We start from the raw sequence: 26894 nt of genomic DNA, 5'->3' as shown, positions 1-26894 counted from the left end.
AAGTCACTGTATACTACCTTAGTGTGTTAGTCACTAATATTATACAGTATTTGTTACTAAAGTTACTAAAGTTTCGTTAAGGAAAAAAATAAAATAAAAAATCCACACCACAGTTGTATGTAAATTGATAATTGGATGGTGCTTGTGATTATAATTGAAAACAGGATACTACCTAGTAACATCTGATATTTATAACTAGAGTAACTCTGGTTGGACAATAGCCTCAAACCTGACATGAACATAAAGCACTGGCAACATGCAGCTGGGGTTCAGTGCTTGTGAATATGTCACTGCTACAGTTCTTGAGTTGTCATCTCATTTTGACACTGTCTGTATTGACTGGAGCAAAAAGTGGTAAGATTTTTACTTCTGCATGTTTTTTAGAAGGGTGACTTATTTGATTGTCCTCTGAGGATGGATTCTGTATAATATATTACTTGAACTGTTTGTGGACAGCATAAGTTGACATATCACTGTACTCGACAGATTCATCTTTGCCTGTGTATTACTTATAAAAGTGTGTCTCTTTTTTTTCTTTCTTGTCATATTTATCTGACAAAACTGTGATTGTTCTGCCTCTTTTTCAGCTGATGACTATTACATAAGACGGTCAAGATGCATCTACAGCTCTCCTGATTACAGTGACATGGTGTATATTGACAGCTTTTATTTAAATAAATTTCTATTCACACAGTTCAACAGTACTTTGAGGAAGTTTGTGGGATTTAGCGAGATCGGAATGAAATTTGCAGAGCGATGGAATGATAGCCCCTTTTTGGAATCAGAGAGAAATGTTGCTACTATATGCAAATTTCTTTTTAAAACCGAGGACACACCTGACCTTGTTAAAGTAGGTAAGTGGCTCAAAACTCCTCTGAAACTTTTACTGTCACTCGTGGAATTCCTTTTTTTTCTTTTTTTTTTATATTTGTGTTATTTCTACAGTAGGTAGACAACCTAAATGGGTATTACCGCCGCGTGTTAACTGCAAGTCATTCATGTGTTAAAATAATTCGCAAAACTACTGCCAGGTGGCGCAAAGGGACGGATTGGAAACTGAATGTAATTTAAAAATTTTGGTTTGTTAATAGAGATTAAATGATGAAGTAAAACAACAATAACATTATAATATAACATTGTTATATCCCTAAAAACCATACATTTTTTACAGTGACTTTATTTCAAGACGTGGGATAGTCTTAGGCTACAGTCTTCTTTACACAAAGGATCATATGCATGCTATTGTTATTAAGCAGTCATTACATAATAGGCCTATATATATATATATATATATATATATATATATATATATATATACAAGGGTTAAAAGCTAAATGTTTTCATTTGGGTTCATTCTTGGTTAAAAAAAAATCTTCAGGTTCCATATGCAGAGCGAAAACAAAAACAGTCCAGCATTTAGCAATAATTATTATTAACTAGTGGTGGGCATAAATTATTTTTTTTAATCTAGATTAATCTCACTGTGATCTTGAAATTAATCTATATTAATCTAGATTAAAATGGCTCATTCGAATTCTGCCGAAAGCATTCAGTATATATATGTTATACAAATAAAATTGACAACAGTAAGTCTTTGAGAAGGGGTTTATCAAGCTAGGTTGTGCATTAGAAAAGGGGCTCATCTCCTGTTTCCAAAATGCATCACAAAGTGCTTGAAAAAGCTGTGAAATAATTCCAGAATGCACAACCTTACACCTGTTTCTTTCAGTTTTTTTCAAGTTTGTAGGTGTCAAGATACAGAAACCAAATAATTAAATGTAAAATAGCACTGGATAGTCTTCAATGTAAAAATTAAATATACAATCAAACCATTTATTCAGACACCTTCAACATTTCTCACATTATTACAGTTTTGCTATATATATCAAAAATTATATCTGGTGTCGGCCCACCACTATTATTAACACTGTTATTATTCTTGGTTTTTCAAACTGCAAACAGTTAGCATTTTCGAATTATGCCTTTACTGTGTGACCACAAATTTAGTATTATCTGTTGCAGTTGTTTGATCGCGCTGGTGCCCCATCCACATATTCACTGGAAACAGCTCTCATTCACCATGATATTCGGTGTGAGCAGCGGTCCACTTTGGCATATTTTTGCTCATTTTATTTTTTCCATTGATACTGAAACATGCCTGAACTACAAAGCCTATTTTACCTCATGAATAATAGTTAAGCTTCAATTGGGCAACATCACGAATATGGAAACGTTTGGATTTCTCCCGAGTGAGAGAATGAGAGAGAGCCCAACCTTTCCTTATGCTTAGCTTTAAATTATTATTATTTTTTTGTTTGTTTATAGCTAAGCCTATATTATTATATACTGCAATTATATTTATCCATTAGAATTCTATATTTTTTATTCTTGTTCTGTTCTAATAAAGAATTTGATTTGTTGTAGATTTGTTGTAAAGTGAAGGGAGCTAAAAATATCCTGTTGGTAAATTATAACATTATTAGGTCATCCGTTATTATTTTTGAATGTAATAATTGCAACTTATACGTGACTTTTTTTCCCTCTCACAAACGGAATTTATATTTTTGTGTGGTTTTTATATATCTATATAATTTTAGTGGGCTTGTTAATGGAGATGAAAGGAGGAAATAAAACAACAATAACATTATGATATAACATTGTAACATCTTTAAAATCATTAGAAAAATTTACAGTGAGCTAATTTCAAAACGTGGGATAGTCTTAGGCTCATTTTGGTCAAGAAAAAAAAAAGCCTTCAGGCTCCATATTGCAGAGCGAAATGAGAATGATCCAGCATTTAGAAATAATTCTTATTAACTCTTGATTTTTATTATTCTTGATCTTTCAAACTGCTAACACTTTGAATTATGCTTTATGTGTGACAAAAATGTGGTATTTTCTGTTTCAGCTGTTTGATCGCGCTGGTGCCTCACGCACATATTAAAAAAAACAGCAGTAGTTCACCGTGACATTCGGCGCTAACAGCGTTCCACTTTGGCATATTTTTGCTCATTATGATTTTTTTCCATCGATACTGAAACATGCATGAACAACAAAGACTATTTTCAAATGGGCAACATCACGAATATGGAAACGTTTGGATTTCTCCAGACTGAGAGAGTCCAACCTTAATTTATGTTTCCTTTAAATTATTATTATTATTTAAAAAAAATTATCCATTTGAATTATACATATTTAATTATTGCCAGCCGTTATAATTTCTGAATGTAATAAAGTACAACCTTTTTTTTCCTCTCAAAAAAAAAAAAAAAACATGCAGCAAACGAAAATAGGCGATTAATCTGTTAAAATATGTTACCGTGGGTAAAAAAAAAAATTACATTATACACTTAGGAACAGAGTAGGGGCCTAATCTAGGCTATGTTGTTAACTACTTACAAGTTTTGTGTATGTTTTTATCCAGTTTTTAGTTTTTTTTTCCATTGCATCTGATGACTTTAAGCCTCAGCCAAACGGTTAAACAGAAAATGCGAGCAACACGCGATGATGGAGAGAAAATGGCCAGGTGGAGCAGAGAGGGAAAGAATAAAGAAGAAAAAAGCACTACAAGAAGAAGGAGCAAAATGTTGCAAAATTACTGACCTGTTCAGGGCTTCAAGTGCAGGTCTGTTTCATCTGTAAATACTGTACTTTTGGGGACTTCCGGGTATGGCCGCAAGCTAGAAGGTCATGTTCGAGCCTGCTCTCTACAACAATCCTGACTAATCCTTTTAGTTGAGACAAAAACTCTCCGAAACTGTGAAACTGGCGCAGAAATGCCTGGCACTGGAAGAGGGAGCAGGGATAAGCCTAAATCAACTACGCAATCCAAATTAACAGGCTTTGGATCGCATGGCATAGAGCAGCCAGCTAGCAAGGAAGCTAACGTTATGAATGATGCTAAAACTGCTTACAAAGAAACTAACGAAGGTGATGTGAACAACAACGCGATGATTCCACCCGGCAATGACCAACAGCTGCTAAATATGGCTAAAGATGAGATATTGGGAGAGATACGCAATTTGAAAACAGAGTTCGCGGGAAGATTTGATGGCGTACTGAAAGCTATAGAAGAAACAAGAAAAGATTTGTCTGAATGTACAGAGCGGATGGCCGAGGCTGAGGTGCGCCTGTCTAACGTGGAAGACGGGCAGGTCGACTTGAAAGCGGTGGTCGAGAGTTTACAGAAAAGAAATAAACATCTTGAGGACAAAGTGGTCGACATGGAAACAAGATCGTGTTTGAACAATCTTAGGCTGGTGGGTCTCCCTGAAAATTGTGAGGGCTCCGACATGTGTGGGTTTTTGGAGAGCTGGTTGCCAGACGCGTTGGAGTTAAACCCAATGCGTCACCCTTTAGTCCTGGAAAGGGCTCACCGCGTCGGGCCAAAGAGAGACACCGATGCCTTGCCGAGAACGGTAATCATGAGATTTCTTAATTAAAAGCAGAAAGAAACCGTACTAAGAGCTGCCAAAACAAAGAAGGAGATCTTCTACAAGAATCAACGTGTGAAGCTGTTTGCTGATGTTGCTACGGAGGTGCACAGGCAGCGAAAGCAGTTCGATGTTGTTCGCGACCAGCTACGTAAACTAAGGGTGCGGCATGGCATTCTTTCCCCATCCACGCTGGTGCTGACATACAAGGAGAAAGTCCACAAGTTCACTTCCCCAGCGGAAGCCAATATCTTTGTCCAGAAGATCCAAATGGATACAGAAGAAACAGAATGACTTGTGTTAATAGGTATTGCCACTGCCATAACAACCACACATTGTAGGTATTTTTGATGAGGCATTTTGGAAGTTGCAAATGCAAGTACTGTTCAAAAAGGATACGTTATTTGAATACAGGTGCAGGTGAACGTTGAGATGTTTCTATACTTACAACAGTTCAGATCTCAGGAATCTGACCGGGTTAGCGGTTGGAAGTAGTGTATTTCAGGGGTTTACCCAGTTAGCTGGGAAAGGGGGTTTTGTCTTTGTGATGTTCGTTCTGTTCGCAGCTTTTAGTTCATGTTCCAGAATTCTGTTGTGTGTTAACTCTCAGACACATTCTGTAAAAACAATGCTATTGTATGTTCTGCTTAGATGACACAAAAATTAGAAATTAAATACACTTCCTGGAATTGCAGGGGCTTAAGTAAACCTAAAAAGATCAAGCAGGTTATGAATAAAATAAAAGATCTAGGCTCTAAAATAGTTTTCCTGCAGGAGACCCACACTCTTGAGGAGGAAAATATCAGAATAAGCAGGAGGTGGCAGGGATCGCTGTATGCATCCTCATTTGCATCTAGATCTCGAGGTGTAATTACACTAATTCATAAATCGGTACCATTGCATGTCACAAATGTTATAAAAGACAAATTTGGAAGATACTTGATTATTCAAGGATCTATTTTACATGAAAATTTCAACTTAGTGAATGTATATGGACCTAATACAGATGATGATCGATTCTTTACAAATTTATTTCTAACCATTTCTTCTCTCTCAGGAAAAAATATTATTGGTGGAGACTGGAACTGCGTTTTAAATCCAATTCTAGACCGTTCCACTGGAATTGACCAGACTCATCATAAAAGCAGAGAAATCATCCAGAACTTTATGAAGGAGTTGCAGATGGTAGATATCTGGCGACATTATAATCCAATCGATATTACATACTCTTGTTACTCTAAAACATTTAATACATACTCTCGCTTGGACTACTTTCTGATTTCGGCAGACTTGTTGCCTAATATGGGAGAACGCTCCTATGATAGTATTATAATATCAGACCATGCTTCATGTAACATAAAATATACTCATAAAGATTTATTGATAGACCCTCCTAGATGGTGCTTACATCAAAAATGGCTCAAGGATGAATCATTTGTAAGGTATGTTGGGAATAAAATTGATGAATATTTTAGTATAAACACAACACAAACCACTGCACGTGTCAAATGGGATGCTTTTAAGGCCTGTATAAGGGGTTATATCATTTCTTATACTTCTTCAAAATCTAAAGAATTACGCAAGAAAAGACAACAATTAGAAGAAAAAATTAAGAATTTGGAGAAGCAGTTGTTTAGAGATAAGAATTCCCATGCAGAAAAAGAACTGTTGCTGTTAAAAGCACAGTATAATAAAGCTACAGCGGACAGGGCAGCCTCCAACATACTAAGGTTAAATCAGTCTTTTTATGAACAGGGGGAGAAGCCCGGTAAGATTTTAGCATGGCAAATCAAACAATTGGAAGCAAAAAAAAATATAACTACAATAATAAATACAAAAGGAGAGACAATTGTGGACCCAATAGAGATAAATACAGAATTTAGAAATTATTATGAAAAACTTTATGATTCTCAGGGCCATACAGATCTAAGCACACAAAAAATATTTTTAGACAAGTTAAACATACCAACTATTGCAGAAGACTTTGTCCAACAATTAGACTTTGACATTAGTGAAGATGAAATAGTCAAAGTAATTGATAACATGAGCACAGGTAAAAAAAGCTGGCCCTGATGGGTTTCCAATCGACTTTTATAAAAAGTTTAAGGGAAAATTGGTAAAGCCAATATTGGAAATGTTACAGGAAGCTTTTATAGATGGGGACCTCCCTAACTCAATGGTCAGCGCATTAATTATCTTATTACCTAAGCCTGGGAAATCTAGGGATAAATGTGAGAATATGAGGCCAATAAGCTTGCTTAACTCAGATCTTAAGATAATCAGCAAATTACTAGCAACTCGTTTACAGGAAACCCTTCCATTAATTATCCACAGGGATCAAAACGGCTTTGTTTTAGGTCGACAAGGTCTGCACAATGTTAGGAGGGTTCTCAATGTCATTCAAGCACTAAACCACACTAGGGATACGGCCCTCCTCTCCCTGGATGCCGAAAAAGCATTTGACAGGGTAGAATGGGCCTATCTTTTTGACGTGTTAAGACGCTTTGGATTTGGACCAAAAATTCGAAAATGGATACAGTTATTATATTTACATCCAACTGCAGAGATTTTAACAAATAAAAATGTGTCTAAACCAATTTTAATTAAACGGGGATGTCGGCAAGGGTGTCCGTTATCTCCGTTGCTCTTCACTTTAGCAACGGAGCCCTTGGCTATAGCAGTACGGTCACACTTACACATAACTGGAATACGGATTGGTCAGGTAGAACACAGACTGTCGTTATATGCAGATGATATAATTGTATTCCTTTCACAACTAAATTCATCTATTCCCGCTTTGTTAAAACTAATTGAGGAGTTTGGTCATATTTCAGGATATGTAATTAACAGATTAAAATCATCTATCTTGTTGCTAGATAAAGGAGAGAGAGAAAACCCACCTATAGTTGTTTCACAATTTAAATTAGTTTCTAAATTTACTTACTTAGGAATACAAATCCTCCCAAATTTAGATTTAATTGTTCAGCATAATTATGAATCGATAACTAACGAAATTAGAGATAGTGTTAACAGATGGATTCTTCTTCCCATGTCTCTTATTGGTCGAATTAATATTTACAAAATGAATATACTTCCAAAACTGTTGTATGTTTTTCAGAATATTCCCTTGCCACCTCCTGCTGACTGGTTTAAAACATTTAAGAAACTGCTTCTTGATTTTATATGGGCAAACAAACGTGCTAGAATAAGACTGTCTTTACTGCATTTGCCCTACCATGAAGGAGGCTTGATGTGCCCAAACTTAGTATGGTACTACTGGGCAGCTCAGCTTAGATCTATAGGGTACTATTTTAGCAAAAGTGACGCCCCCCAATGGACAGAAATGGAAAGTAACATTTTGAGCCCGCCATTATTACCTTTGTACCTTTTTTCTGATACAGAAACTAATTTGATGAAGAAAACTAAAAATCCAATAGTTAAAAACATGGTTAAGGTGTGGTATAGTGTTAAAAGGTATATTAAAGAACCAGTTATTTTATCACGACTAACCCCAATTTGGGGAAATCAAAACTTCTCCCCGGGGAGAGCCGATGCAGTCTTTAAGCAATGGGCTTTAAATGGATTGGAGAAAATTCAAGATCTATATCCAACAGACTCAGACAACATGATGTCATTTGACATGCTTAGTCGCAAATTCAACATTCAAAGGAAATATTTTTTCAAGTATCTCCAACTAAGAAGTTATATAGGAACAAAACAAAGCAATTTGTGGAAACCACCCAAATCTAAGTTAGAAGAAATTATAAGTGAAAATAGCTTTAAAAGGGGAGCAATCTCACAACTTTATAAACTACTGTTATCACACTCCCCAGATAATTCAACCTTAAAATTAGAAGCCTGGAAAAAAGATCTGCAAATAAATGTATCACTAGATACATAAAAATAAAAATGAGTTTTTTTCAGCTTCGTCTTCTAGCTAAAGTTAAGCCTTTTCTTAATAGGCATGATCTAGAAAAGGTGATTCATGCTTTTATTAGTTCGAGGTTGGATTATTGTAATGCTCTCTATGTAGGTTTAAGTCAAGGCTCTATTGCACGACTTCAACTTGTGCAAAATGCTGCCGCTCGGTTTTTAACAAATACACCTAAGCGTGTACACATTACTCCTGTCCTCTATTCCTTACACTGGCTTCCAGTACAGTTTAGAATAGATTTTAAGATTTTGTTGTTCGTTTTTAAGGCCCTAAATGGCCGAGCACCGGAGTACATAAGTGAGATTTTAACCCTGCGTGAGCACAGCCGGTCGTTACGGTCTTCAAATCAACTGGTTTTAGAAGTCCCAAGGTCAAAGTACAAGCGTTGGGGTGATCAGGCGTTTGCAGTTGCTGCCCCAAGACTTTGGAACAAGTTACCCCCTGATATCCGTACAACTGCAGATGAAACTCTTTTTAGGTCTAAACTTAAAACCCACCTGTTTAGGATGGCTTTTAATACATAGTAGTGGTGACACAATTTCCCTCTTGCTGTTTTCTTTTTTGTTATATGTATTTATTGTATGATATGATGTTTATTGTATTTTATGATGTGAAGCACTTTGGATACCTGACAGTTGTTGTAAAGCGCTATACAAATAAATGTTGGTTGGTTGGTTGTTGGTAGATGAGTGGGAATTGGCTTGTAGTAAAGCACATAAGCAAACTATAAACTCTAGGTTGAGATTATTACAATACAAGTGGCTTATGCGTGTTTATGTCACTCCTGTTAAATTAAACCAATACAATCCAAATATCCCAGACATATGTACAAAGTGTGGAGAAGAAAAGGGTACATTGTTCCATTGTTTTTGGGATTGCAGAGAAATAAGGACATTTTGGGGTGCAATAAAGCAAACTGTGAAGGATATTATTTCTAAAGATCTCCCTTTGGAACCTTCTTTTATAATTTTAGGCTTATATCCTAAGCACACAGGATATACAAAAAGCGAGAAGCTGTTCATTGATATATGTTTATTACAAGCTAAAATGTTGATTGCACTGCACTGGAAAAACATAAGAAGACCAAGTATTGGACAGTGGGTTAAGCAGATGTTGGCTACTCTTCCATTGGAACGCATCACATACTTGCTAAAAGGAAAAAAGAACTTGTTTGAAAGTGTTTGGAGACCTTTCATGCTTTTTGCAGAAGGCACAAACTTAACAGAAGATCAAGAGGAGGACGACGCTCATGAATAATTTTACAGTTAGTGATCTGCTTGTTGGGAGTTGGTTGGTCTCTGTAAACTTGTGTCAAAGGGCATTATGGATATAACATTTTATATATGATATCATTGTATTTTGTGTCTGAGAGGAGGTTCTGTTGTATATCATTTCAAATTCTAAAAAGAACAATAAACATATTGATGAAAAAAAAAATACTGTACTTTTTTCTTCGTTAACTTAGTATTGAACTGCTAGCAAATGTAAGCGGTAGTAAGCTTCTATTACTATCGTCACTCAAAATACTGTATGCTAAAGGAGATTAACATCATTTAGTGTAAAGTTACATTAGTAATTTAACAGACACATTTTAACATTTTATATGGTATGGGAGCAGGGAGACAGTAGTGATAGTGCAGACATCAACAAAAAAATAATGCAATAACATTTTATTAGACAATTTAGAAAATTACGTCTGCCCCTTTGTGAGGTTTTTAAAAAAAATGTCCTTTTTTTTTTTAATCAAATGAAGGTGGAGACAGTCAACCTAGCACTAGCTGTGGTGCAATGGTCACGCATCAGATTCAGCCAGTGAGTGAGATGACAGGTAGAAGCAAAATAAGAAAGAAAAACAAATTAACATATTGTATTAAATATATTGCTAAATGTTGGATATTTAAGTAATTTTGAGATTTAAAAAAAAAATCATAAATATAATACTTCCAATTTTTACTAAAATATATGTAGATTCTGGGCAAACAATTTACAATAAGGTGGTTGTTTTGCACCAAGGTGGAGACAGAAGGACATGTCAGTGAATGCATTGAAAAAAGTAAAAAGCTGCATGAAGGTGGACGTAAAGGAAGAGGATCCCTTGTGACTTTGCTGTCAAAGACAGTAAACAAAATCATTAGTGTTATCAGTCTCTTAATCCAACAAAGAATTACTGAAGAAGTTCTAATCTATGTGCAATTGCACTCAGATATTTGACCAATGTTATCAATGAGAAACTAATTGCAGTAATCGACTGTCAGTCCTCTACTGGAGAAAATCTTGTTGTTTTGCTGAATTTTTTTTTTTTTTAAATTGGCATTGACATCAAGAAATGCACTGGCAACTCAACAGATGGGGCTGCAAACATGCAAGGGCAGTACACGGGGTTTTCTGCACTTCTCAAACAAGAGGCACCAGCACAAGTCCATGTTTGGTGTTATGCACATATTCTTAACCTTGTGTTGGCAGACACAACTGGAATTGTAGTGTCAAGTGCATCACTGTTCTCCCTGCTAAATGACATTGCCACATTCATACGCGAGTCCTACAAATGCATGAACGTGTGGGAGGAGGTCAGTGAGGACAGGAGACACAGACGTATTGCTCAAATAGGAGAAGACCAAGCACTACGCAAAGTTTTTGGACATTTTGGAAATCCTGAGGGGGCACTTTTCATTGACCTTGTTACCACCATGGCGAAGATGGAGAAAGACAACACAATGCAGCCGACTGTGAGAGTGAAAGCCAGAGGTTACATGGAGGCATTACTCAGATATGAAACCATACTCACAGCGCAGATTTTCCTTCGAATATTTGCTCAAACTACACCACTGTCAAAGTACCTTCAGACGAGTGGCATGGACTTGCTAACTGCTCAACGCATGGTAATTTGAACTGAAGACAACTTGAAAAGGTTCGGCCGGGATTTTGAAGGTGTTAAAAATGCAGCAGATACATTTGTACAGTGGGCAACCAACAATCTACAGGAGCAGGATTATTGTGACCTTGAAGTTCAAACTGCCCTCCCAGAAAAAAGGCAAAGAAAAAAGAAAGCCATGCCAGGTGAAATGGCAGAGGATGAGCCACTTTCAGATTCTTTGACAGAAAACAGAGTCAAAGTCCACAACGTCATCATGGACACTGTCCAAGAAAGCATCTACCACCGATACACAGCAAGTGCAGGTCAGATTTTGCTTGCATGGATCCTAAAAATTTTGCTGAAATACAAAAAAAATGGGCTCCCAAAATCCGCTCAAATTTTTGATCAACTTTGATGTTCGTGCCACATTGGAGCCATTGCAGGCAGAGCTGACAGATTTGGCAACACATTGGGAAAGGCTGAAGATGTCTACTTTGGATAGCTATAGTGTAAAGACAGTGAAGGAGCTCTCAGGAGAAGATGCCAACCTCTCAGGTGCTGAAGAGGGCTTGGAGTTGGTGAGAACAGTTTGTTCAACTTGCAAAAACTGTGCATTATGTTGCTGTCTAAATACAACCTTCTCACTGATCATGTCATTGGACTGGGCTACAAATTTTTGTTGACATTGTCTGTGACACAAGTAGCCTGTGAAAGAAGCTTCTCCACACTGAAGCTTGTGAAAAACAGACTTAGGACCTCTATTAATCAGGAACACCTTGAGGCCTTCATGTTGAGATGAATTGTTCATTTTAAAAAAGAAAAAGAAAATCTAAATAAATTGTTAGTTTTATGCTAACATGCAATCAAGGTCTTCGGATACTATAAAAGATAAGTTAATTTAGGCTATTTAACGTGTACTGTGAAATTTCACCGTTTCAACTTATAAACTTCTTGAGATTTTAAAGTCTGTTAAATAGTATTGAAATTCAAGTTGACTCTAGTATTAAAAAGGGTTTAATTGCTTAAAGTATTTCTATGAATTAATATGTTGGCATGACTTTATCATCATATCATTTTTTATGAGCTATATTCATTTTCCGAAACCAAGCACCCACTTTTTTCTTTTTTAAATCTATTTGTCGCTCGCTTATCTCAACGGGGATCTAAATATTGATAGTTTGTTTTTAGTTTTTAGTTTTTTTTTTGGGGGGGGGTTGAGCAAGGTGCCTCTGTCAGGGAGTCAAAAGATTATAACGTCATCATTAGAGTTGCCAATTAATTTCAGAAATGGAAAATAAGGGCTAATTGAGATTCTTTCATTTATTCTTTATTTATAGTGTTTATTCTTTAAGAAAACAAGGTACAGAATAAGGGACGATCCAAATATTTGTAATGATAATATATTTTTAATAATATAGGCCTATGTCTGCCTGCAGTTAAAAAAATATATTTGTTTTGCTTCAACAATAAGGAATACAATTATTCTAAATAGATGAGTAAATTTTAACATTGTATAATTGGGGTAGTAATTTAGGAGGTGAAAATACTGTCTCTCTATTTAACAGCATTAAGCTATGATTAAATATGTCTTCCTTCAGGTAGACTGAATGTTTTCCTGCCTTGATAAATGTTGGGCTCATGATCAATAAGTTGTATTCGCTCAAACTGATTTTGTAAAATCAAAACTTGCTGACGGTGATCCTGGCTGCTGTTAGCGGATTCCCGCGTGCTGTGAGGCGGGAGCAGCTGACGGAGGAGTCCGCTTGGTCTTAAAGCCTTCTTCAAACGCCTACGTTCACAAATAACAATGATTTTCGTAAAGATAATGATTAATTATCCATTGATAATTTGTTATTTATATAGTCTTGTGAAAATAATAATATGGGCTGCGGTAAAATAATGAATAAAAATAGTACTGCTGATTTGAGATCAGTCATGTTTCAACCCAGTAACATTACAACACAGGGGTCCTTTCTGGAGGGGGTTGGGTTTTTTTGGAGGGTAGTTCTGTATAGCTTGTGGGGGTTGATATAAATGTGTGAATCACTTGGTCTTTCATATGGACAGTGTCTTATTAGGGTTTCAAACATTCAGAGCCGGTTTAGCCAAAGTAGAACAATTGCCTCGTCATTTTGGTTTTAGAATAACGTTGAAGAAAGGTTTTGATCCACTTTTTTTTTATCCAAAAAAAAAAATGCAAACTGTTGCGTTAATTTGATTTTGTTTCGTCTAAACAGTACTTCTTACAGTGTGAAATATAAATTCTCACAGAATGCAGCCTATCTCTTTATGTTTTTCTAAATCCCAAATAGAGTCCAAACATCAGTAAAGTAACCGTCTATAAACATGTTTTATAGGCTATTTTAGATTTGGGAAATACATTTCACGTGTACAGATGCGACAAAAAACATGTTCTTGGAGACATTATTATTATTATTATTATTATTATTAACAATGCACAAACCAGAAGCAACAATATCTGCAGAGAAGGGTTGGTCATTCTCAAAACATAAAATATCAATTTTATTTCAATTTTAATTTTTGTGTTTGAGAGGAAAAATCAGTGTTCAGGCATTTCTCCATTACGGACCATTCTGAAAGAAGAATTTATGCAAACGTTTATAAAATGCTTTAAAACTTTAACAGAGATGTCTAGAGGGTCTAGAGAGATGTCTAGTGGTTCATTTGTCACTATTCATCTAATCGCAGGTTTATATTAAATTTACACCTTTAACCCGTAATGAACCTTATTATATTCTGCAATATATTCGTCAAGCGCATGCATTAAGTTTGCCACAAAGCACAGACAGAAGTAGCTTAATAATTGTGAAAAAGGAGACATTTTAAATATTTATTAATAAACAAATGTTTTTTTTTTTTGTCAGCTGCAAAATTCACAGTGCTGACTCTGTCCACATGGATGCACCTTTAGAGAGAAATGAAACCTTCACAGTTACATAATGCTTTCATTTTTAATTTATTCGTTTAAATAGACACATAATGCTTTCTGTAGATATATTTCTCATGTTTGTGAGACACCACAATTTTAAGTTATTTCATTATCAGGAAAAAATTCAAGTGATCGAGATGGTGCCTCCCTGTCATGATTGCGCATTAACCCTCTCAAGGCAGGTGTTGCAGATTTGCAACAGTAAAGTAACTAAAAACCTTATTACTCCAGATACATATTTTATGAATCTGTAGTACTAAAAACTTTACTATAGGTTACTAAAGTTACTAAAACTTAATTTGAGCCTGAGAGGGTTAATAGTTTTCGTACAAACACTTGAATATGAATAATAATTCACATTTTGCATATGCATTACAAAGTAAATATTTTTTACATGCAATTATTTAAAATAAATAAATAATAATAATAATAAGTAGACAAATAAGAATAAATGCTGTGCATCGCAGAATATGATACACACCTGCATTCAAAAGCGGCTGAATCATTTTTTTTTTACTTAAACTATATGAAAGCAAGTAAACAAGGCTACCTTTAAAATCACTTGTCAATGAATAAAGCTCTTATTTAAATCCTGTGTATTTTGTTGATTATAATGAGAGAACTTGAGTTTAAATGTGAGGACAATTTTTTAGAGTTTCAATGATTTAGCTAAATCCTGCAGGTTTCATTTATTCATTTCTTGTTTTAATTAACGTATTTTCCGGACTATAAGTCGCACTTTTTTTCATAGTTTGGCTGGTCCTGCGACTTATAGTCAGGTGCGACTTATTTATCAAAATTAATTTGACATGAATCAAGAGAAATTAACTAAGAGACATTAACCAAGAGAAAACATTGCCGTCTCCAGCCACGAGAGGGCGCTCTATGCTGCTCAGTGCTCCTGTAGTCTACACTGAAGACATAGAGCGCCCTCTCTTGGTTGTAGACTGTAATGTTTTCTCTTGGTTCTAAATAAATGTGACTTATAGTCCGAAAAATACGGTAGGCCTAAATAATGGGAGCGAAATTACAGTGCCTCATGTTTTACTAAAATAAAGAAAATAATGTATAAAACACGCCACAATTTCTTAATCAGTGTACAGACAAATATCTTTTCCCCAAAAAATTAAAATATAGGCAGCTCACTAAAATAGACTACAACTTTTAATGCTCTGATGCCACAATTTCTTTAGAATAATATTCATATAATATAAATAATACTGGACACCTAGTAAATGTGTCAAATCTAAAATATGGTGTAATTCTGTGTAGCTTAGAGAAAACATAAGCACAGGCTCATAGGCTTGACATTTATCCTGCTTGAATTCGTTCTAAGAAACGCACATAACTTCATAAGTAATAAACTTTTATTATAAAATATTAAATATTTTAACGACAGCGTTTTTTTCTTTCATTTTTCTTGACAGCAGCCCTCAAATGTAACACATTGGTGAGGCAAAGCTGATGTCTATTTGTGAAAATGTGCTTTGATGCGCTTGTTTGATAACTTGGTTAAAGCACCAATCAGTGGTCAAGAGCTGCAAATCCACTTTACAGACGTGGCAGCAATGGTAGGACTGCCGTTTTGGATGGCTATCTAATGTATATGAGAATATGTGTAACAATTATTTATGGATTTTTTTTTTATGTTATGAGTGATCTACTCTAACATCTAAGAATTAAATAAACCTATTTTGAGTAAAAATAATTTATATTTTTCTGCTTTGTTCAAATGCCATTTCTTATGTCAAACACCCCAACCTGCAATACACACACACATACATATGAGAAATGCATTGGACTGCATATTTATAATGTTGCTCTCTTTCATTCAGTGAAACCAAAGGTTAAGCTCAGATCAGTGAAACAGGCTGGTGGCAGACATCCAGCTGTGTTGATGTGCAGCGCATATGAATTTTATCCTCCGCACATCAAAGTTTCGTGGCTGAGAGATGGTAAACCAGTGACCTCTGAAGTGACATCCACTATGGAGATGGCTAATGGTGATTGGTACTACCAAATTCACTCTGACCTGGAGTACACTCCCAGATCTGGAGAGAAGATCTCCTGTATGGTTGAGCATGATAGCTTCAATAAACCCATGATCTATGACTGGGGTAAGATGAGACACATAGGCCTGGTTTCACAGACAGGGCTTAGACTAAGCCAGGATTAAGCTATAGTTCAATTAGGACATTTAGGTAATGTTTTATAAACATTAGTTGTGTCCCTCTTGAGAGAAAACAGTGGCACTGGTATATTTTAAGATCATTCAGTGCGAGTTTCTTTCAGTTGAAACAGCTGAGACTTACATTTTAGTCTGGGACTAGACTTAAGACTTGTCTGTGAAACCAGGGGCTACTGTCATATTATAAATGTATTTGCGGTAAGCATATTTGGATATATGTGACCCTGGAGCACAAAACCAGTCTTAAGTGTAAATTTAAAACTGAAAATCTGGAATATGAGGGAGCGAAAAAATCTAAATACCGTATTTTCCGGACTATAAGTCACACTTTTTTTCATAGTTTGGCTGGTCCTGCGACTTATAGTCAGGTGCGACTTATTTATTAAAATTACTTTGACATGAGCCGAGAGAAATGAACTAAGAGAAAACATGACCTTCTCCAGCCGTGAGAGGGTGCTCTATGCTGCTCTATGCTGTAGACGGTAATGTTTTCTCTTGGTTCTTAGTTCTAAATAAATGCGACTTATAGTCCTGTGCAACTTATATTTATTTTTTTTTTCTCGTCATGACGTATTTTTGTGCTGATGCGACTTATACTTCGATGCGACTTATAGTCCGAAAAATACGGTACTGATTAAATTGCCTGAAGTTGTCCAAAGAATTCTTAACAATGCATATTACTTATCAAAAATTTAGTTTTGAAATATTTACAGTAGGAAATTAACAAAATATATTCATGGAACATGATCTTTACTTAATATCCTAATGATTTTTGGCATAAAAGAAAAATCAATAATTTTGGCCCATACAATGTTTTTTTGGCCATTGCTACAAATATACCCCAGAGACTTAAGACTGGTTTTGTGCTCCAGGGTCACATATTATATCTGACGTACTGTACTCCACAGATCCGTCTCTCCAAGAGTATGAGAGGAATAAAGTTGCTATTGGAGCCTCTGGTCTGGTGCTGGGAATCATCTTCACAGCTACTGGACTAATTTACTTCAAGAAGAAATCAACAGGTATGTGGAGATGAGAATAATTCAGATTCATATCAATCTTTGTACATCATCCTTGTACATGCATGTAACTTGTTGATCATTTATTTTCTTTGACAGGAAGGGTCCTAGTACCTCAGCAATGATGGTAGATTGCTCATTCAAGTTTGATAACTCACTTTGATAATTATGACTGCAAGGGGACAAATAATGAAAAATGTTCACTTTGCACCGAGCTTTGTGACATGATCTCAGCTTATAAGTTTCCAGTTATGTATGTTTTCAGTGTACTGTAAATTGTAATCACTTGTGGTTCTCAATCCTGGTCCTGGGGACATTTTCCGTCACTCTTATCTGACACACTCAGATTATGTTTATGGATTTTGTAATAGTTTTGAATACAGAGAACAATATTATCAAAACAAGTCACATGGATACAAAAAAACAACTTAAAATGCTGCATTATGCATGCCACACCAGTAGTTGCCAATGTCACTTTGTGAAGAAACACAACATACCCGCACACATACACATTCTTCTACAAAGTCAAGATGCATGCACAAAACATCACCGTTCTCATAAACAATGTTTTAACTATTCTGTGTTATTTATCATAAGTTATGCCACTACATATACTGTATGTTTATGCCATTTTCAGTGTCAGTGATGCTGTTTAAGATTGAAGACGTTTTATCATTAAATTAACACAGAGAACATTACTGAATTTTTTTAAACAACGGACAACCCTAAAATAAATTGTAATAAGCTGTGTTCTCATGAGTAGCTCTGCATGTACAGTACACTATACTGGAAACACCTGAGCCATATGTAGAACAGTAGTTGTGCAAGTAGTCAATTCAATCTTCATGATACAACTATCATACATAATCTTAACTTCCGTTATCATTTAACTAATGTTTTACATTTATAACATTTACATTTTAATTAAAATGATAAAAATAACAATGGCAGAAATATAGCACAAAGTCTGGTAGGTTTTTTTTTTTTTTTTATTGTCGTAAGCATTATATGAACAAAAGATCATATTTGAGTAAACGATTTTTTTTAAATGTTAACAGTTGATGTATGATGTATTGTTCTTGCTAAGTTAACCCTCTGGAGTCTAAGGGTAGTTTTGGGGCCTGGAGAAGTTTTGTCATGCCCTGATATTTGTGCTTTTTTCAGTTTCTTATAAATATCTAAATGGGTAAAGTCTAATATCACTGTAGTCAGCACAAACTGGGCTATAATAATATGTGAAATGCATGTATGTACATGATTGTGTTTTTGGGAAGAAAAACGTTATGCGTGGTTAGTGAAAAACTAAAAATGTTAAATCACTTGAATAAGGCCATTAAACACATTCGTAACATTGGTTCCTGGGACTTTTGAGAACTGGAGCTTGCAGCCTAGAATTTTTCTTTCCAAATTATGTGAAAATCATCTTGTTTACTCACTCACAGAAAACAATATAATGATGAAATTTTTTAAGACACTTTTTGTTTTTTTTAAAAGTCATATGTGATGTCCGAATGCCTGAGGATGACCTGAGGGGGTCACCTGAGCCCTAAATGTGTGAGAAACAGCCCACAGAGAGTGTTTTACAGTATGTTATCCATGGAAAAGTACAGCTGCTAAGGCTTTGTAACCTTGACAGCAAAGGGGTATAAGGGGGTGGACTGCCCTCCCTTCCTCTGTCGCACTCTGCAGGAACTTGTGTTGCTGTATGACTGTCTGACCTTCTTTGCAAAGAATAAAAAAGCATTCTTTTTAATGATAAACTGAGAGTGAGCCTGTCTCTTATGCTGATTAGAGTTGATTTAATTCTGCCACAACACCTGCATAATGAGCTGCATAATGAGCCTTTCAATCAGCTGTGACACTGAGAGGGAGGAGTTACAAGAATGTGAAGACAAAATAAATTGTACATTTACATTACATTAATTCATTTAGCAGACACTTTTATCCAAAGCGACTTACAGATGAAGACAGTGGAAGCAATCAAAAACAACAAAAAGAGCAATGATATATAAGTGCTATAACAAGTCTCAGTTAGGTTAACACAGTACACATAGCATGGGATTTTAAATAATATAATAAATAACAAGAAAACAGATAGAATAAAAAAAATAAAAGAACAGAGCAAGCTAGTTAGAGGTCTTTACACACACACACACACACACACACATACATATACAATTGCATAATAAATGAAAAGAAAATAGAATACAAAAAGATTAGAAAGCTAGTTAGATTTTTTTAAGAATAGAATTAGAATAGTGAGTGTTAAAGTTAGAGGGTCAAATAAAGATGGAAGAGATGTGTTTTAAGCCGATTCTTGAAGATGGCTAAGGACTCAGCTGCTCGGATTGAGTTGGGGAGGTCATTCCACCAGAAGGGAACATTTAATTTAAAAGTCTGTAAAAGTGACTTTGTGCTTCTTTGGGATGGCACAATCAAGCGACGTTCACTTGCAGAACGCAAGCTTCTATAGAGGGCACATAGGTCTGAAGTAACAAATTTAGGTAAATGGGTGCAGAGCCTGTGGTAGTTTTGTAGGCAAACATCAATGCCTTGAATTTAATGTGTGCAGCTATTGGAAGCCAGTGCAAATTGATAAACAGAGGTGTGACGTGTATTCTTTTTGGCTCATTAAAAATTAATCTTGCTGCTGCGTTCTGAATTAATTGTAAAGGTTTGATAGAATTGGCTGGAAGACCTGCCAAGAGAGCATTGCAATAGTCCAGCCTGGACAGAACAAGAGCTTGAACAAGGAGTTGTGCAGCATGTTCAGAAAGAAAGGGCTTGATCTTCTTGATGTTGAATAAAGCAAATCAGCAAATAAATGTATATAATTTCATTTTTGTAGGTTATTTAGAATATATTTAATTAACCAAATCATAATTTAATATCCATTTGGGAGTGCAGTTAAAGACTGGAACAATCAAAGCTGACTTTCAAATTGATAAGAGGGTTATCTTTCCATTCTCCTATTACTTGACCTCAGCTCAGCATTTGATACTGTCACAAGTTACTGTTCTCTCACCTTTCAGAGATAGGTGTTTCAGGTGCTGCATCGTCTTGGTTCTCTTCCTCTCTTACCTTGGACTCTTTTTACTCCCCGTGATGTTGGTAATAATTTGAAAGAGGTTTGGTAAAGAAATATTGCATGGGTAAAGTTTTAAAGACACTGTTTAACTTTGTACTCCACTGTATGCAAATGAGTTTCACACTAGGGTGGGCAACACGAGAGGCCAATCACATTCCTGGAATAGAGAGATGCCAGATTCCAGTCTCCTCCTCATCAGAAAGAGATAAAGGTACCTTCCCTAAAGACACTCCTTGTTCTGAGTCTGAGCCCTGCAAGGTTGAGACAATATCAGATCAACCACCGTTCTACGAGTACATCCACAGAGACAGTAGCAGACACAGCATTCTGTGATTCGGAACTCAAATTCAAGACTGATACAAAAAAGGTTCAACTTAGCTCCAGAGTAAACCAGTGTTAATTTTGTCAACAAAGACAAGGATGAAAAAATATTTGTTAATGAACATTTTTTTCTGTGTTGAAGACAAGAGGTTGACAAGCTTAAACTAATAAATGCTGATGAAAACTATGACGAAATTTATGCTGTGTCTTTGTTAATAAAACGAAACAGGACTATAAAGGTTTTTGAGGATTACCGGACATTGAAAATATGCCGCGTTTCCACCGAAATTACCTGGAACATTTTTACCAGGAACTTTTTTTCCCAGGAACTTTTTTCCCTGTTGCTTTCTGCGTTTCCACCGCGGTGTAAAGTACCGGCAAGATTAGGCAAATGACTGGTGACGTAGGTCCACGCGCGTTTCTCAATACAAAGTACCGCTGATAAAAAAAAAAAAAAAAGTAAGCTGATTTTGGACGTGCATCATCGGTAGTTAGTTCAGACTTTGTGCATTCGACTGGGGAGTGTGATGTCCGCGACGACGCAAGTCCGGTAAATCTATAAACAGCAGCGTACTTGATAACTTCAGTCATCTTGTCTTGGCTGCTGCAATTTTCCTTACTGTATATTTACAATAAAACGAAACAGTATATCAAATACCACTGACTCCTTTGGTTTTCATTTAAGCATAATAACAGCTGCAGAAATGTACTTAGTTCAGGGATATGTGTATATGCAGCCATTACAATGAAACGAAATATTATATAAATTTGCCTTTTTTATTTTCATTTTAACATATAGATAAATTGAATACAGACCAAAGAAAACCAGTTAGATTTACCCCGCAGCTGAATTATATTTTATGTTTACCCACTAAAGAGACATCAGAGCCAGCGGCACATATCAGAAAGTCTATCCCAGGAGAGGCTGCTCTCTGCGGATACATGAGGACTGAGCTTCCGCTGATCGAGTGGAGCTCACCGTCGCAGAGATCGGCGAAACACATTTTTAAATGGGTGCTGTCTTTATAAATAAACAACAGAATTGAGTTTTAAACAACCACATTCTCGCCTGAAATACTTTTAAAATTACATTTCATGACACAATAACAGTAATATTTGAAAATGATCCGAATAAATCATGTTTGAACTCAACCGATGCTGCGTGAACTCAGATGGCTTTGGCTACAGCAATTTTCCCCTCAGTATATTTACAATAAAACGAAATAGGATATAAAATACCACTGCCTCCTTTCGTTTTCATTTAAACATAATAACAGCTGCAGAAATGTACTAAGTTCAGGGATATGTGTAACGTTATATACAGCCATTAAAATGAAATGAAATATTATATAGACTTGCCTTTTTTATTTTCATTTTAACATATAGATAAATTGAATACAGACCAAAGAAAACCTGTTAGATTTACCCCGCAGCTGAATTATATTTTATGTTTAACCACTAAAGAGACATCAGAGCCAGCGGCACGTATCAGAAGGTCTATCCAAGGTGAGGCTGCTTCTCGGCGAATACATGAGGACTGAGCTCCCGCTGATTGCGTGGAGCTCACCGTCTCAGAGATTGGCGAAACACATTTTTAAATAGTTGCTGTCTTTATTAATCAATCAATCAATCAATCAATCAATCACCTTTATTTATATAGTGCTTTAAACAAAATACATTGCGTCAAAGTGTCACAAGGTGACGATCTTTAGGGGCGGATCAAACAGTACTCAGTTTGGTTCCGCCCGGAAGTGTTTCCGCCCGGACCGGAAAAACAGAACACCGGAACTTCCGGTAGCGCCGTAAGAGGGAAAATCAGGGAATTCGATGCACCTGTGCCTAGTTAGGGACAGCGGTTGGTGATTGGAGGATACGCTGGACAAGGCAGTACTTAAGGCCAAGTTATTTCACAGTCTGGGAGCTCTTTCTGGTGTGTGTGAAGCACTGTGTCGTGCCCGCCTTGGTGCGCTGCTGGTGGCTGTCTAACTCTCTCTCTCCCTCAGGCTGGAATTGTATGATTGTGAAGACATCGCGAACCTTAAAGGTTGAGAAGTGAACGGATTATACGGCGAATTGAGACGACGTGAAAAAGGGGATTGGAAGCAGCATTGATGTGAGTACTAAGAGCAAGCCGAAAGTGTCCTGTATATTGACCTGGCGTTGTGTAGATCTCCCCAGGAGGAGGAGGGCGGCCCTACCCCTAATATAGCGTGGTGGGAGAGCCGAAGGAATACTTATTGATGTAGTCACAACGACGACATCACTAGCTAGGCCGCATATTCCATCGCCAGATCCGAACCAAGCGAAGTGAAGGAAGACGGGTGTCCTTTTCGTACACTGAGTGTGGTGGGTGATTCTTCGTGCTGTGAAAACCTATAATTTTGACGTGGTGCTGTATATTGCTGTGGGTTGCTGTGTATTGCCGTGTGTCCTGTCAGATAAACCCCCGCCTTCACGCACTCCGCCGCGGGAGGACAAGGAGACTGCTGGTTCTAGCCTAGTTCAGTACAGTATATGTTGTGAGCGTGCTTCAGATCTCCGGAGATAGCACGGTACGCTGTGTTCAGCCCAGAGGTGGGAGCTATTCAAAGCAAACTAACTGTGCTTTGTGTCCAATCTGATACCTGTGGAGAGAAAAGGAAAGAGAGAGTGAGTAACACAAGGAGAAACAGAGGAAACCTGTACTTACAGTACGCTGTGTTCAGCCCAGAGGTGAGAGTCATTCAAAGCAAACTAACTGTGCTATTGTGCCCAAGTTGATACCTGTGGAGAGAAAAGGAGAGAGAGAGTGAATAACACGAGGAGGAATAGAGCGAACCCTGTACTTACAGTACGTTGTGTCCAGCCCAGAGGTGAAAGCCATCCAAAGCAGAGTAACTGTGTTTTGTGTCCAAGTTGATACCTGTAGAGAGGAGGAGAGAGAGTGGATAACGCGAGGAGAAATAGAGCGAAACCTGTACTTACAGTACGCTGTGTCCAGCCCAGAGGTGAGAGCCATTCAAAGCAAACTAACTGTGCTATTGTGCCCAAGTTGATACCTGTGGAGAGAAAAGGAGAGAGAGTGGGTAACACGAGGAGAGACCGAGGAAACCTGTACTTACGCCGCTGCCTGTGGAGAAAGAGAAAGCGAGTGAGCACCCAAGGAACGAACTGTGTGAACCAGTACTTACTGTGAGCTGCAATCAGCGAAGAGGTGAGAGCAAAACCAAGCCGAATTAACTGTGCCTTTGCGTCCCAGCCGTTGCCTGTGGAGGAAGAGAAAGAGAGTGAGCACCCCGAGAACGAACTGTGTGAACCAGTACTTACCGTGAGTTGTATTCAGCGAAGAGGAGGAAGAAGGAGGGCGCTACGGATACCTAAGACTCTGGCCGGGCCCCGAGCCCCACGCCCCGGATCCCCGTGGCCCCCTTGCTCCCTGACCTCTTCCCGGCCATAGCCCATCTGGAGGGCCGAGTCAGAGTTTAGTTTTAATTGCCCTTTCCCTATTCCCCAAGTTATTTTTAAATATTTAAATAAAGATTGTTTTATCACTTACTTGTTCTCGTGTTGTTTGGCCATTGGGTTGGCTTTGGGGACCTCCTCGAGGTGGAAGTTGAGAAGGGGTGTGGCTTAGTCAAAGCATAGCCGCCCCTGGGTGTGACAGATTTTGGCGTAGTCGGCAGGGTTTCCACCTCGAGTTGAGTAACCAAGGTCGTCCAAAGACCGACGACGCGGGGCCTTCAGCCCAACCCCGTGCTATGCCCGTTTTTATGGGGAGCCCCTGGATCCAAAAGTATGGGGGGACAGAATCCGAGGTACGATTGTCTGAATGGAAGGCCCAACTAAAGTACCTGGCCGACCTACAGGGCCTTAGTGCAGCCCAGCGGCTTCAATTTGTGTTAAACTCCCTGGATGGAGAAGCGCGGCGAGAGGTGCATGCCGCCCCCGAAGCCGTTAGAGCCAACGCCCAAACCGTGTTCCAGTTCCTCACTGAACAGTATGGTGACCACACCCCCGTAGCTGTCCTTCGCTCCCAGTTCTTCAATTGTAAGCAGGGCCCCCGTCAACCGATTAGAGCTTTCGCCCTGAGGTTGCGAGAGCAATTCGCCCGACTACAGACCCGTCAGGACCACGGGTTGGGAGATGGAGAGACTCTATTGCGGGACCAGTTTCTTCTGGGGCTGAAGGAGGGTCCGGTGAGACAGAGTCTACGTATCCAGTTTCGAAGGGACCCGGGTCTTACGTTCGAAGATCTGAAGACAGAGGCACTGGCCCTGGAAGGTGATGAGACTGAGGTGAGTGGTCCCCCAGTGTGTGCGGCCGTCAGTGAAGTAGCACCAGCACAACCCGGAGGCCCTGACTGGAAGCAAGCACTGAAGGCTGAACTTTTGAAAGATGTCCGCGATCAGATGTCTGAACTGTCTAAAGCCCTCGTAGGAGAATTGCGCCAAGGACGGGCGCGGGAGGAACCATGGCCGGCGCCCCGAGACCGAGTGTACTCAGAGGGAGGCCGAGAGCCGTTCAGGCGCCCGAACCACTTTAATCGGCCCCGTTTTAAATGGGACGAGCAAGGGCGACCCATCTGCAACCGCTGTGGCAAACTAGGTCACTGTAGCCGCCAGTGTGGGCCCCGCAGGGCGTCAGAAGGGGGTTTTTAGGTCGGCCGGCCACTGTGGGTCGTGTGGCCGGGACCCCTCGAGAAGACCCTGGAAGAGGATATGGCTCTAGGAGCCAGATGATTGGGCGTAGCCCCGTGGCGAAGGTGAGAGTGTGCGGCAAGGAGATTCAATGCCTGGTAGACACAGGCTCCCAAGTGACGTTATTTGCTGAGAGTTTATCTGAAGAAGTGTTTGGGAAACAAGGGGCACCAGGGGCGGAGGCCCCCTGGCTTATTTTGAAGGGCGCAAACGGCCTCGACATCCCATATATTGGCTACCGATTGACGGACCTAGAGGTTCACGGAGTGATGGTCCCCCAGAAAGTTGTGATTATCGTGCAAGACCATTGTCTGGGTGCACATCGAGCCCTGTTGGGCATGAATGTCCTCACTGATTGCTGGGAAGAGCTATTTCGGGCTAGGCCCGTATCGAAGATACCACCTGCAGAGAGGCCCAAGTGGGAGTGTGTGGTAGCTGACTGTCGAAGGGTGCAAATGAGCCAAGTCCGCAGAGAACAGGAAGAGGTAGGAAGAGTGATGTGTCGTTTTGCTTTGTCTGTCCCCGCAAAAAGTGAGGCTGTTGTGTGGGCGCGAGTACCGCCCCGAAGAGCGGGCCCAGAAGAGTGGGTGCTGGTGGAGCCCCATGTGGATTGTCCACAAGTGGAAGTGGCACGAAGACTAGCGACGGTCCGGCGGGGGAGAGTCCCCGTGAGGATACGGAATGTACACCCATACGCGGTGCAACTACATCGGCACCAACGATTAGCCCGTCTGACAACGGTTACACTCCACCAAGTAAGGGAAGAGAGGGATATTAGTTTTCGTCAGGTGTGCCCCACTGTCATCGAGGTGGCCCTGACACAAGTAGACACCCCATGGGGTGGTATGGAGAGGAGTGTGCCGAGCCACCTGGCGGGTGAGTCATTACAAGGGGAGGATTTAGAACAAGCACAGACACAGAAGTTACAGGCCCTCCTTCGGAGATGGCAGCATGTGTTCGCCACCCACGATGAAGACTACGGATGCACCCAGGTGGTACAACATCATATACCTACCGGGGATGCAGGGCCCAGCCGGGAGAGGTATCGCCCAATTCCGCCCACTTTGTATACCGAGGTACGTACACTCCTGCAAGGCATGCTGAAGCAAGGAGTTGTCAGGGAAAGCAGCAGCCCGTGGGCGGCCCCCATAGTGCTGGTGCAAAAGAAGACGGGGGCTTGGAGATTCTGCGTGGACTACCGTAAGCTGAACCTCGTGACTAAGAAAGACGCTTTCCCTTTGCCGCGGATCGAAGATTCGCTTGCCAGCCTCACGCAGTCGGCATGGTACTCTACCCTAGATTTGGCCAGTGGCTACTGGCAGGTGCAGGTGGCCGAAGCAGACCGGGAGAAGACTGCCTTTACAACCCCGTTTGGACTATTTGAATGGGACCGGATGCCTTTCGGGCTCTGTAACGCTCCGGCCACCTTCC

At 38.7% G+C, this 26894-nt stretch overlaps 2 protein-coding genes and 1 long non-coding RNA gene across 16 annotated transcripts in view; 2 read left to right on the top strand and 1 right to left on the bottom strand.

Moving 5' to 3' along the window:
• LOC127952757 (gastrula zinc finger protein XlCGF57.1-like) overlaps positions 1-26894 on the top strand; it is a 179293-nt gene that overhangs the window by 101281 nt on the left and 51118 nt on the right. The window lies entirely within an intron of this gene.
• LOC127952784 (uncharacterized) overlaps positions 1-26894 on the bottom strand; it is a 169796-nt gene that overhangs the window by 93396 nt on the left and 49506 nt on the right. The window lies entirely within an intron of this gene.
• Positions 204-19138, top strand: LOC127952772 (rano class II histocompatibility antigen, A beta chain-like). 2 transcript variants are annotated; one of them, XM_052551508.1, is made up of 5 exons: positions 204-354; positions 588-854; positions 16007-16288; positions 17268-17381; positions 17478-19138. In XM_052551508.1, exons 1-5 carry the CDS (start codon positions 285-287, stop codon positions 17501-17503), a joined length of 759 nt encoding a protein of 252 aa, XP_052407468.1. In that variant the 5' UTR covers positions 204-284; the 3' UTR covers positions 17504-19138. The 2 variants fall into 2 exon arrangements, with proteins under 2 accessions (XP_052407468.1, XP_052407467.1); XM_052551507.1 differs by having other exon boundaries at positions 17232-17381.

This window comes from Carassius gibelio, chromosome B3 (genome assembly GCF_023724105.1).
Source record: "Carassius gibelio isolate Cgi1373 ecotype wild population from Czech Republic chromosome B3, carGib1.2-hapl.c, whole genome shotgun sequence".
Lineage (NCBI taxonomy): Eukaryota > Metazoa > Chordata > Actinopteri > Cypriniformes > Cyprinidae > Carassius > Carassius gibelio.
This window is presented reverse-complemented; position numbering and strand designations above follow the sequence as displayed.

Coding starts and splice junctions, on each gene's coding strand:
- LOC127952772 (XM_052551507.1), top strand. CDS start 285: ATGTCACTGCTACAGTTCTTGAGTTGTCATCTCATTTTGACACTGTCT. Junction 355..587: donor ATTGACTGGAGCAAAAAGTG/GTAAGATTTTTA, acceptor CCTCTTTTTCAG/CTGATGACTATTACATAAGA. Junction 855..16,006: donor ACCTGACCTTGTTAAAGTAG/GTAAGTGGCTCA, acceptor TCTTTCATTCAG/TGAAACCAAAGGTTAAGCTC.